Genomic DNA, 12,893 nt, shown 5'->3' with positions numbered 1-12,893 from the left:
AACGTAAAATTTAATATGTAAGTTACAATGAAATCCATACATAGCTTGCAGTAAAGCTTGATTTATGTTTCAGAAGTGTACGCTATACAAACCTAACAGCTAATCGTCATATTTCCCATCAATTCAATGTCACTAAACGTTAAATCAACGTAAGAAGATCTTAAAAAGATCAGTTTCTTAACAACATTAAACCCAACAAAGCAAGATTCATGCTTGATAAACTACCAAACCTGACAAGTGACGATATGGTAAACAAAAAACTAAGACGTTTTATACACCAAAAACAAAAGGCATGAATAACTTGATACTGGTAGAGGTAAATCATGCCAGCACAAAGCATAGTACAGGACAATAACTGTAACTAAACAAATGGATATCATAGCATAGATCTTAAGTCAATGATGTCATGCAGTATTGCAACCAGATCTACACAGTGGAAAACACAGCATTTATGGTAGCTCTATGGTGCTTCACAAAGCAACACAAAAGTATATTAAACGCATAATAATAGCAACCTGGACGTTGTAAATTGGTAAAACATAAAAGGTTCATCGGAGGTTAATACATACCCACCTGGCGCGCATACTGGCCCTCCTTTTGCGACAAATGTTTTACCACGTAAAAACGGTTCATGCAAGAAGCTGATATCTTCTGACTTTTTTTGAAGTTTTTAGGGGAACATTTAGACAAAAAAATGTTCAAAAATACCGGGTAGGGGTAAGACACGACAAAAGCAAAGTATGTAGAAACATCAGAGGTTGAACCTCTTGTCAATAAACAGCATAAGTAGACCAGCAGTAGACAACTTACTGCAAGAAATCGAAAGCTTATAACTTTCAAAACAGGCCATACAGCCAAAAATTCTTCCAACATACAAAAATAAAACAGAAAACAACAAAAGGCATTACAAAGATTTTTTTCTAACAGAACCTTTTCCTGTCAATTTGCGAGTTTTACGGTTACTTGACAGTGTGGCAGGCGCATCTTTGCAAGATTGCTTGGATTTAAAGATGCTTTTTTCAGTGTGTGAGCAATCTTTAATGTTTTGTGCTCTTCTATAGAATACAATCTTTTCACGTGATCAAACAGTGGTATGCAGATTTCTCCAAGAATGTTCTCATGACCAGCAGTAGGAATATGCATGCGATTTTTGTTGACAAAATTGTTGAATATGTTTTTGAAATTGTGGGTAAAATCAAAAAGTAGAAAGAGGCGTTCGTCCGGCTTTGTTGGGTGGACAATACTGTGTGAAAGTTTGCCTCCACACAAGTCCATGAACATCTTCCTAAAACAAATGAATTGCAATTAGTGCTCCACAACCACTGTTTCTTACCAGTCAAGGTATACACCATGCGACGACGGATGCATCCAACCATTGATGGTTAGATGTTACATTACATGTATCTTTAAAATGTGCACCCTCCTACCATTTTCCATTTAGTAACGGTACTTTATCAACAGCACTAGTAAATTGTGACAGTCTAATACAACCCATGACAGATTGTTCAAACAAATAATATAGAATAGCAGCAAAGCACAACTATTACGGTTATATTGGTACTATAGGCTACTATACGGTACATAACAATTGAGGAAGTTGTAGAAAAAATAAAACTGCCGCAACAATTTAGCATCCGCAAAAACCATACAATAGAAATCTTAATTTTTTTCCTTGTTCAAAAAATCAAACAATTATGGCACATATTTAACGTCAAATTAAAAAAAAAAATCTAAATCAAAGATGGAATTACCCGTTCAAAAGTTCATACCATAGAGGATATTTGATAATATTTTAATGTTGTCCACTGGTCTAGTCTACTTAATTCACATGCATTGTAGTTCAACCAACAGAGTTAATGTACCTATGATATAATTAACTGTTATATATATACAGTAGGCCTAATTAATTTACACACCTATTACAAACATGATTGTCAACAGATGCAGCTATCACGACCAAAATGTCATGCAGTGCCAACATTATCTTGTTGAACCAGAAGCGCTGCAACTTAGTGTCCAATTTGTTGACAGGTATCAAGCAGATGACATCCTTATATTTTCCACATGTTGACTGCACCATAAATGTGAGAACCGTCTTTGCAGAAGTCCCATCTTCCGTAAGTCCAACAAAGGCTCCATTACTGTACTCTATTCTTTGCGCTGTATAAACCTCATCTATCATCAAAGTGACAATTCGCTCTTCGTTCCGTAGGGAAGCAGTGCGTTGCTTTATGTACTGCACATCAATTTTTCCACCATTCACAGTGTTTGAAACAGAAAGCTGTTGAAGTCGTCTTATAGAAGGCAAAATAAAAAACTTCTTTAATATCTTGTACAAAGAAGTGCTCGTCAGATGCCACAAGTAAGACACAGTTATTAAGTTGCTGGAGTAACGGCGTCCTTGTTTTGCAACTAGAAGCAGGTTAAGCTGTTCACATATAAACAGAATTAGTGATGCATCTGAATGGCCATCATCTCCGCAGTCAGGCAGTGTATCCGCTGATAGATAGTTTTGTAATGCAGATACAGCAATGCTGACAAAATTTATACGATTGCTGGTATTTTTAGAATCTTGTTCATCCATAATAGATTTGCAGAAATCTAGAATATTCGCCAATTTAGAGGTGGTTTTCAATGATTGAGACTGCAGCAAATGCCTATACAAATGTGGTGGCACTACAGCCAAAGAAACAAATGCAGTAACTTTCAAGCTCTCAGTCACTATAACAGATTCAAGCAGCTGGGGGCACTTGCAAAATCCTCAGCATATTTTACATAATGAAAGACAACTGTGGTTTCTTTAAAAACAGTTACAAATCCAGAAGGTAGATGAAGATGCGCATCTTTCAGTTTGGCTGTAAATGATGCAAAGTTATCAAAAACGTCTTGCTGAAGCAAGCGCTGATTTTGCTGCTGGATTCTTTCATTTTCCACATATCGCCTTGCTGGCGCAGTACTAGCAAAAGTAGCACGGGCTGAAGAAGATGGTTTCGAAAGGTATCCTGGCAATTCTGGAAATACTTTTGAAACAGCAGTGGATTTTATGCGTAAGCGCTTTAACTCTTGCGTGTCTCTGGCAAGACGTCTATTCTTGCGAATATCTGAAGAAACCTGTATAAAATCCTCTTCGTGAAATGTTTTGCACACACTTTATGTGTATCTGACACAATCCAATCCTTACGAGGAATAGCTTTAACCCAACTTTCTCGTAATGCTGCATCTTTGATAAATCCAAATAATGTTGTTTTAGTGGTATCAACTTTCATAGTAGAGAAGTAACCAGCCTTGCAACCAGGCACATAACATTTAAACCCCATAGTCTCAGAAGGGAGGTATTGTTTTCAAAGTAGAATATGAAATTTTACTTGCAGTAAAGTATTAGCCTGAAAGAAATAAAATGTAGGCTACATACTACTAATTATTATATTATGTAAAATTGTTCATATGTGTCTTTCAGACCCTGAAAGTCACATAGAAAAACTTAATCTTATCAGTTGTGTCGGAGCACCTAATCTAAACTGGATGCCACCAATGAGTAAAATGACATCCAATTAGTAAAATGCTGAAATGGGTGCTTATTGGCCAAAATGTGCCGCTTAATCACAATTGTGGGCCGTTGCTTTCGCAATGTTGGCCGATAAAATTATTTAACCCGTTTTTTTTTAAGTGCAGGGCCAATTTGAAGTTCCAGTCCGCCCTTGCCACTAGGTTACCATACCAGTTTGTATGCTTCTATGTGTATCGTAGCATGATCGCTGGCAATTTATTTCTCTTTCATTTCAATGCTTATATCAACCACTTTGCCCCCGCAAGCGCTGATCGACGCGGCGCGTTTTCAGTAGCCTACAGTAAGCACGACGCAACTTTTTGTTGCTTAACGTTGGAACAGCGTTATTGGTCGTATACAGCTTGTATGATTTGGTGAATTCCTTGAAGCTTCTGTTATCTGTATCAGAAATAGTTTGGCTTCAATAAATCATCCTTATGATTCTGTTTTCTCAGCGAAAAGCAGGTCTGCTTACAAGCAGTTTCGAGAAAAGTCTGTTCAAACTGGCTATTCACATTCAATGAGCCTTTTCACATTGATTCAAGGCCTGGACACGTTGAATCCATGTAAAAAATGTTGATTACTCCACGCCGGCTAGATTACCCAGCGGAAATCGTTTCACATGAGTTCACATGCTTTTGAGGAGTCTCAAAATTGAAGAAAGCTTGTTTGTTCACAACTGGTTTTAAACAAGTCATTTTACGTTGATTGAAGGCCTGAATACGTTGAATTTATGTAAAAGAGGCTGAATTACTGTTTGAAGAACAATATCTGCCATTTGAAGTAGTTTTATATCGGTTTACAAGACCTTGGTACAGCCCAAAAGCCGGCAAAGATTTTCCCCAAAAAAAACGCCGCTGCGTAAGTTAGCGAAAACGCCGACGCGCAGTGGTTAATAAGAATCTCTGCATATTTAAAAAAAATGTTTCAAAGTAATTCTTTACTTCAACATGTGACATTTTTCCTGGCATAGGCTATAACTCGGGCATGCCTACCCTAGCTATAGGCCAGGCCCACAGTCAAACTTTCCGTTCAGTAGACAGGAGGGCTACTTCAAATCACATTGTTACCATCGTATTAGCCAAAAAATTCACCAGAATGCACCTGCTGCACCCCCTGAAACAAGTCAACCTTAAAAATAACTGAAACTCTTTATACAATAAATACTGCCTGACCAGGCTACTCCAGGTAAAAAATTAAGACACAGAAAACCTATCCGAAGACCATGCTAGCTGCCATGCTTCTATAGCAAAACCAACTGAATTGAATGTCTTTTGTTCACGTTATGGCACAATACAGTTTCTGGAGAGAGTTTGCGTTCTTGTAGCCTACCAAAGACAGGCAAGACACAACAATACAACAGGGTTGAGCATTATCACTATATTATAACAATATATTTTACAGTTTGCTTGTTAAAACTATTTGTAAATATGTAAAATATATTGCAATAATGCTCAACCCTGCTGTATTGTTGTGTCTTGCCTGTCTTTATTTCACAATGTTATCTAAACTTTTACGTTGCAAAATACCGTAGCCTATCCTACTTGTTTAGCGATTTAAAACAAAGGCCTTTTGAAGACTTATTTAAAACTCACTTTCCAAGCCTTAAGCCTGTCTAAATCAAACAGGTCAACTAATAACAAAAACCAATCAATATTCATTCCAAAGTAAAAACATAGCTAACGCTGCGTAAAGAACCTTGCGAAAGACTTGCTTTTCTTGCGATTGCGTGCTAGATAAAGACGAGCGATGGAACGAGACTACTAATGTCACTTCTCTCTTACGATAGAAAAAGCTTTCTCGTCCGCGTACTCTATTGGTCTGTGCTCTGTATTACCATAGACTTTACATACGTAGACGAGAAACTTGGCCTTTTTCGTGCTTCATCTCTCTCCAAAAAGAGTCCAAGCTCGTGCAAAAATTGCCTAAAAGAAGCCCAAATGTTTTCTGCGCTTCAAAATTGTTCTATTCAATTTGTTTTTCTTTGTCAGAATGCAAAAGACAAAGAAAAATAAATTGAATTAAATAGAACAATTTTGAAGCGCAGAAAACATTTGGGCTTCTTTTAGGCAATTTTTTGCACGAGCTTGGAGTGACTCTGCTTGGACCATAGACGCTTAGACTCGTTTTGAATGAATCTCTGGCAACTCTACTTGTGTATATCATTTTACGAAGTCGCGGGAAAAATTTGAGGTGCCTAGGTAAGGTAAATGGTAATAGGTATCATTTTAGCAGTGGTGCCACGGCTTGTGTTTTAGCACAAGATCTTGTGTTTTTACTTTTGATCTTGTGCTTTCCGATCGATTTTTGACTAAATCTTGTGTTTTTTAATCAACTGTTGCTACCATAGTTTGAGTTTGGTAGAGAATTAAGCACTGGCACTTAAAGGTTTTGGTAACTACCGTAGGTTTCTAGTATTGTACTTAGGCATATTGACCAATTTTACACATTCAGTTATCAAGCCTGACAAGATTAGCTAAAAATTTTATCTGAAGAGAGAACGATATGTGCTCGTCGCCAGACTCAGAGGTTATGTTGCTAGGTAACAAGAGCAGCGAAAAGAGTATATACATCAGCATTCAGCATCAAATACCGGTAATGACAATCATTCACCTAGTCCCAAAACAAAAAAGTGGTATAAACAGCCTTTTAATCATCAATGGTTGAATGATCCTGATTTCCTTTTTGATTGTAACCGATTTGGTTACAGTAAATTGTTGATTAGTTTCATAACTCAAATTATTCTTTCCAGGGTGGCAACTGAGGATGCAACCTAGTTCGTACCCTGAACAGTTCGTACCCTCAGTTCGCACCCTGAAAAGATCAAGAGAAAAAATTAAAAAAGGCCTAAGTCGCTGATCACAGTTTAATAGCACAAAGCCGAACTCGCTGATCGGAGTTTCCGCAAACAAACTCAAAAGTTAGGGTTAGCGGAAACTGCGGAAAAATATTTGCAGAAACTGGGAGGGTTAGGGTTAGAGCATAGATTACTCTATGGTTAGTAGACCTCCCCAATCCCCGGACTTTCTTTTGCTTTCATCTATATTGTGACTTTTCTGCATGGGTTTTCAATGCTGATTTTAAAAATATGTATAAAATTTTTTTTCGATCAACGTCTGGAAAGTTATTCGCTGTTGCTTAGCAACAACTTTTCAAAAAAAAATTACAAAAATCCCCTTTAAAACCCCTTTACTTTTAACCTAGTATGCTGATATCTAGATTATCTGAAAGCATTTCTTCAGCTGAAGAATTAAAAAAAAAATTTATTAAAATTGGACAATCGGTACCAGAGTTATGACCGTTTAAGTACCCAGATTATGCAGTCACGCATGACTGATTTTTGTTAATTTATTGCCAAATGATACTAGAAAGATATTTTTTGAAGATGATTTTTTGAAGAGATATTCAAGAGGCTGAAATCTGAGACTGGACTTGTCATTAATGGACAACTGCTGACCAATCTCAGATTTGCAGATGACATCATCCTTTTTGCACAGTCAGAATGTACTCTGCAACAATTGCTTGAGGAACTGAATCGAGAAGGGAAACGAGATGGAATGAAGATGAACAAGAAAAAGACAAAAATAATGTGTAACGAGATAGCAGGGAAACAACCAAGGACGGGTATTTTGATAGATGGAGAAAAGATAGAGGAGGTTGATCAATACAAATATCTAGGAAAAATGATAACGCCAGGAAACGACATGGAAACTGAGATCACCCAAAGGATAACATCAGGCTGGAGAAGATTTGGTCAATATAACACTTTTTTAAAGAGCAAGAATATTCCAATTAGCTTAAAACGAAAAATCATGGACACAGTAATATTGCCAACATTAACATACGGAGCAGAAACATGGTCACTCACAAAACAACAAACAAGAAAACTGGCAGCAGCACAAAGGAACATGGAAAGAATAATATTGAACATAAATAGAAAAGAAAAGATTAGAAATGAAGTTATCAGAAACAAAACTTGTATCAAAGATGTCATAGAAACAGCAACAAACCTAAAGTGGCAATGGGCGGGACATGTAGCAAGAATGAAAGACAACAGATGGGCCAGGATAACCACAGAATGGACACCAAGATATGCAAGAAGAACTAGAGGGAGACCAAAAAGAAGATGGCGAGATGACATAGAAGAAAAGATTGGCATCACCTGGATGAGAACAGCAAAAGACAGAATGGTGTGGAAACATATGTGGAGGCCATCTGCCAGCAGTGGCATGACCGGCTGATGATGATGATGATACTAGAAAAATGGTGAAAGTTGCTGTCAAGGGGTTTTTGGGGGTAAGGAGTTCAAAAAATATATTAAAAAGTGTCTCAGAGCAACAGAATAAAAGTTCTTAAAAATTGATACGAATAGTCATGCATGAATGATTTTGTTGCTGTCGCTTCATTCCTGCAACGAGATGTATTCCTTAGGCACCACAAACGTTAAATGCCTGGAGTCATATACAGTATAACATGGAACCGATCATCTCAATGTGTAGCTAACATCTGGGTACCCATTGCACTTGATGTTAAAATACACGCTTCATTGCTCGGAAAGAGCTTTGATCAAGTGCAAGATGGTCACGGTCCGCCACAATTTCAATAGCATATCTCTCACCCAGCATAATGTAGTCTATGTATCTAAATCATGTGGCAAAAAATGGATTAAAGCAGCTGAACTTAACGATAACCTTCTGTAATGCATTTCAGGTTTCACTATTGATCAGTTAGCATTTTCTACTTGTATCTTGTATGATTCATCATCATCATCATAATCCATCGTCGGTTTGTTCCCCACTAGTGGGAGTGGCCGATTGTTTTCGCGCAGCAATTGTTTTTATCCCTCTTCTCCATTTCATCCGGTCCCTTGCATCTTCCTCCTTCAGTCCGACTTTTTTAAATTCATCCTTTACTTGTTGTTTCCACGTTCTTCTTGGACGACCGCGTTTCCTCTTCCCATCCACCTTAGATTATATAACGTATTGTATACACTTCTACTGTCTAATATTCCATACGTGTATTCATGTATCCATCATGGAGCTGAGGAAGAGTAAAATGAACAATGGTGGTTTGTGAAGAGATGTGAAGAGAGGGGCGTTCTTCCCGGCTATCAGCACAAGGCTGAGCACTCGCTGTCAATTCTTCCTACAAATCGGCTGCCGAGAAACATATCTTTGATTGGAAAGTCTGAATGGCTTGCGTGGAAGCTACACCGTTATGGTTAGCGAATCGCAGCTGCTCGCTGTACTAGCGAGTGCTCAGCCTTGTGCTGATAGCCGGGAAGAACGCCCCTCTCTTCACATGTCCTCTGCCCTGGCGCCTGCTGGTTTTGTTGGCTCTTTCTTTGTTTCCACAAAGATAAGAGTTAAACTGACTGGTAAAGCGGTGGTCGAATATCATTGTGGCAGAATTAGTGGTGCGATACTGACGAGCCCAGCCTCATGGGCGAAACACGGTGTCTATCGCTGTCAATTCTTGCTACAAATCGGCTGCCGAGAAACAAATGGTGGTTTGCTTGGTAATTTGCAGCCTTTAAAACATTTTAAGGAAGGACAATTTAGACCAACTACTGGAGATGTTCTTCAGAAATACATATATTATCTTCAATTAAATCCTCGTAACCACCAGAGTGGGAAGCTCACAGCTTGGGATACAACAGTATGTCTAGCAAAAGTATGGCAGCTTGCTTGCATTCCACTGATGACAAAACAAAATATCCAAAACAAAATTATTCGTTTGGTTGATGAATACAAGAAATACAAACATGCCAAAAAGGAATCTGCTGCCTTAATTAAATTTCGAGAAACACTGACAACACGATTTATGATATCTGCTAAGAATGCCAAAAATCTTATTAACAAAAACAAAACATTGCTACCAGAAGGTAAGGCAGAAGGTATACAGTTTCTTAATTACTTGAAACAAACCAACCAGCATCTCTTGGACCTTTTGATAGAAAGAGGTTGAAATGCTTCAAGAATTATGCATTGAATTTCTCTTCTCTTCACATTTATTTTCTCTTCATATCTTAAATTTTTCTGAAAGTGTTGCGACCGTGCCAAATTTCTTTCAACTCAATAACTTACTTCGGTCACAAGCATGTTTTAACGTTCGCGTTTTGTCGCTTCTACCTTTTTCTACACCTTTGCTATGTTGACGTGTATTATTTTTGATATCATGATCAGAAATAAAAACAACTGAACTGACATGACGAATTCAAGCACGTTTTAACGTTCGCGTTTTGTCGCTTCTACCTCTGCTATGTTGACGTGTATTGTTTTTCATATGATGGTCAGAAATAAAAACAACTGAACTGACATGACAAATTTTAATTTAATACTTCAAACATTTTATTTTTATTCCTTTCTGCACGATTTCAACGTTTAGCGACGTTAAAACGATGTAAAAATGGCAATTATAATTAGGCTATGGTACCCGATAATTTCCTTTCAAAAATTTCAAAAACTCGCCGAATAGGGCTCTCGCCGAAAAGGGCTCTCGCCGAATAGGGGACTCGCCGAATCGGAATCGCCAAATAGTAGCAGACCCCCATGATGGATACATGAATACACACGGAATATTAGACAGTAGAAGTGTACATATACAATACGTTATATAATCATACAAGATACAAGTAGAAAATGCTAACTGATCAATAGTGAAACCTGAAATGCATTACAGAAGGTTATCGTTAAGTTCAGCTGACTTAATCCATTTTTTGCCACATGATTTAGATACATAGACTACATTATGCTGGGTGAGAGAGATGCTATTGAAATTGTGGCGGACCGTGACCATCTTGCACTTGATCAGAGCTCTTTCCAAGCAATGAAGCGTGTATTTTAACATCAAGTGCAATGGGTACCCAGATGTTAGCTACATTGAGATGATCGGTTCCATGTTATACTGTATATGACTCCAGGCATTTAACGTTTGTGGTGCCTAAGGAATACATCTCGTTGCAGGAATGAAGCGACAGCAACAAAATCATTCATGCATGACTGTTCGTATCAATTTTTAAGAACTTTTTTTCTGTTGCTCTGAGACACTTTTTAATTAATTTTTTGAACTCCTTACCCCCAAAAACCCCTTGACAGCAACTTTCACCATTTTTCTAGTATCATTTGGCAATAAATTAACAAAAATCAGTCATGCGTGACTGCATAATCTGGGTACTTAAACGGTCATAACTCTGGTACCGATTGTCCAATTTTAATAATTTTTTTTTTAATTCTTCAGCAGAAGAAATGCTTTCAGATAATCTAGATATCAGCATACTAGATTAAAAGAAAAGGGGTTTTAAAGGGGATTTTTGTAATTTTTTTGAAAAGTTGTTGCTAAGCAACAGCGAATAACTTCCCAGACGTTGATCGAAAAAAAAATTTTATACATATTTTTGAAATCAGCATTGAAAACCCATGCAGAAAAGTCACAATATAGATGAAAACAAAAGAAAGTCCGGGGATTGGGGAGGTCTAAATTGATGAACCTGCTTGCTCTTCATCACTTTCGCTTACATGACACGCAAAAACAAACCTAAGGAAAAAAGCCTAGTGAAACATTTGACTTTTCAAGCGCAGGTCGTTGGTCTGATGAAAGCCTGTCAGAGTGACTTCGCTGAAATTTTAGAAAGTCTTCTAAACCGTAGACATAGGCGTTGGGTTTTGAAAATTGCCGGGGGGGCAAACTTTCTAGCCGACCGATTGCTTGCATTCAAAATGCTGATGTTTGTTTTTCAGCATTGATGTTTGTTTGCGTCTATCTGCCATTGTATATCGCCAAGCTTTATAATGTAGGCTCAGGCCTCGAAATTCACAGCGGACATGTTCGCCGTCACAGCATGTGGTGTCCGCGGGAGGTATCATCTAGATCGGTCATATTTGTCCGCCGAGAAATAACACAGGAACTAGCGATACAAATCGTCATTGCATAGCATGAACAATTGTTGCGATAATATATTTTCCAGCGCATTCTAGCGTGCATCTAGAAAATGTGAATACTGTATCCCTTAGCTTCCATTCAAGGAGGAAAACTTTCGATTTTTACGTTGCTTTAACGATTGATGACATTGAATCAGCGTAACAAAGGTGAATTCTTCGCTAAGAATCGATAGGAATACAGGTACTTCTACACTAATCACGCTCAATTTAGTTCAAGTTTTACGTCACAATGTCTGGCTTTGATCTCCGAGTAATATTGATACGGCGTTGGTTACTAAATTAGATTATACGAGTAAGCTATTGCAGCTAGATGCAACAAAATTTGTTAAGTTTTGGTATTACATTAAGAAAGAAAAGACCCAAGGAAAATTCACTTTCGCTCACATGACACGCAAAAATAAAGTTAAAAAAAAAGCCTGTGAAACTTTGTACAGCAGAAAATAGTAGCGTTGGTGTAGAAATTTTCCGACTCCTGCCCTGAGCATTGTGACGCAATAAGCCACACGACCTCGTTCGGTGGAAGTTAATCAGTTATGTGACGTATTGATCAGCTACACGGCGCATTGACTCTTCAAGCGCAAGTTGTTGGTCTGATGAAAGCCTTTCAGAGTGACTTTACTGATTTTTTAAAAAGCCTTCTAAAACCATAGTTATAGTTCTGAAATGGCGAAGAATTATTATCAAGATAAAGTGATTAAGCATGACGATCGACGGCTAAAACTGGTGTGTCCGCCGTGAGACAGGATTTGTCCGCCGAGATAGCTGCTCAGACCGGACACGTTTGTCCGCCGTCAACAAAAACGAATTTCGAGGCCTGTAGCCTACTTCGAATTATATGCTGGTCACTTTGAACTTTAGCTCTTAATACGCGTAGTCGCGTAGATACTAAACTGAGCAAACTGCACCTCGTTATTGACACTCCCAAGAAAAAACATAGCAAAAGAAATCAAGAAAAACGTTTTTCAATCATTGTTACTATGCTTCAACGGCACCATGCTGGCGTTTATCAGCTACCGTACTTCTGTTTCTTTTGTTATCTTAGGAGCAACGCTCTTTTTGCCGAGATAGCTGCTCAGACCAGACATGTCTATCTGCTCTCAACAAAATCGAATTTCGAGGCGTACAACCTATTTCGTCCCCTGAAAAGATCGAGAGAAATTTTGAAATGTTTGCTGCAACTCTGATCAGCGACTTCGGCTCTGTTATATTTTTTCCTCGATCTTTTCAGAGTATGAAATGGGGGTACGAAGTGTTCAGAGGACGAAATAGGTTGCACCCGGCTACTATGCATGGAAAAAGGTACGTTAGCAAAAAAAACAGTCTTCTCATTTTTAGGGAATTTTTTTCCTAGATTGGGAATTTTATGCCTTGGGAACAAAGTGAAGGAAATGAGCAATTTAGGGAAA

The 12,893-nt window shown here is 38.0% G+C and overlaps 1 protein-coding gene across 1 annotated transcript; it reads right to left on the bottom strand.

Annotated features, from left to right (window-relative positions):
- Positions 1-939: 939 nt before the first annotated feature.
- Positions 940-2,228, bottom strand: LOC145784088 (uncharacterized). The gene is made up of 2 exons (XM_082595840.1): positions 1,917-2,228; positions 940-1,285 (listed from the first exon to the last, which is right to left on the bottom strand). Exons 1-2 carry the CDS (start codon positions 2,180-2,182, stop codon positions 940-942), a joined length of 612 nt encoding a protein of 203 aa, XP_082451966.1. The 5' UTR covers positions 2,183-2,228.
- Positions 2,229-12,893: the final 10,665 nt, after the last annotated feature.

Source organism: Aplidium turbinatum, chromosome 15 (assembly GCF_918807975.1).
Source record: "Aplidium turbinatum chromosome 15, kaAplTurb1.1, whole genome shotgun sequence".
NCBI classification, from domain to species: Eukaryota; Metazoa; Chordata; class Ascidiacea; order Aplousobranchia; family Polyclinidae; genus Aplidium; species Aplidium turbinatum.
The sequence above is the reverse complement of the archived record's forward strand: the minus strand, read 5'-3'. Positions and strand labels throughout refer to the sequence as shown.

What these genes read in the sequence shown, in the direction of transcription:
- LOC145784088 (XM_082595840.1), bottom strand. Translation starts at nt 2,182, where the DNA reads ATGATAGATGAGGTTTATACAGCGCAAAGAATAGAGTACAGTAATGGA. An exon ending in GACAATCATGTTTGTAATAG is followed by an intron (nt 1,286 to 1,916) that starts GTGTGTAAATTA and finishes CATTTGTTTTAG; the next exon opens with GAAGATGTTCATGGACTTGT.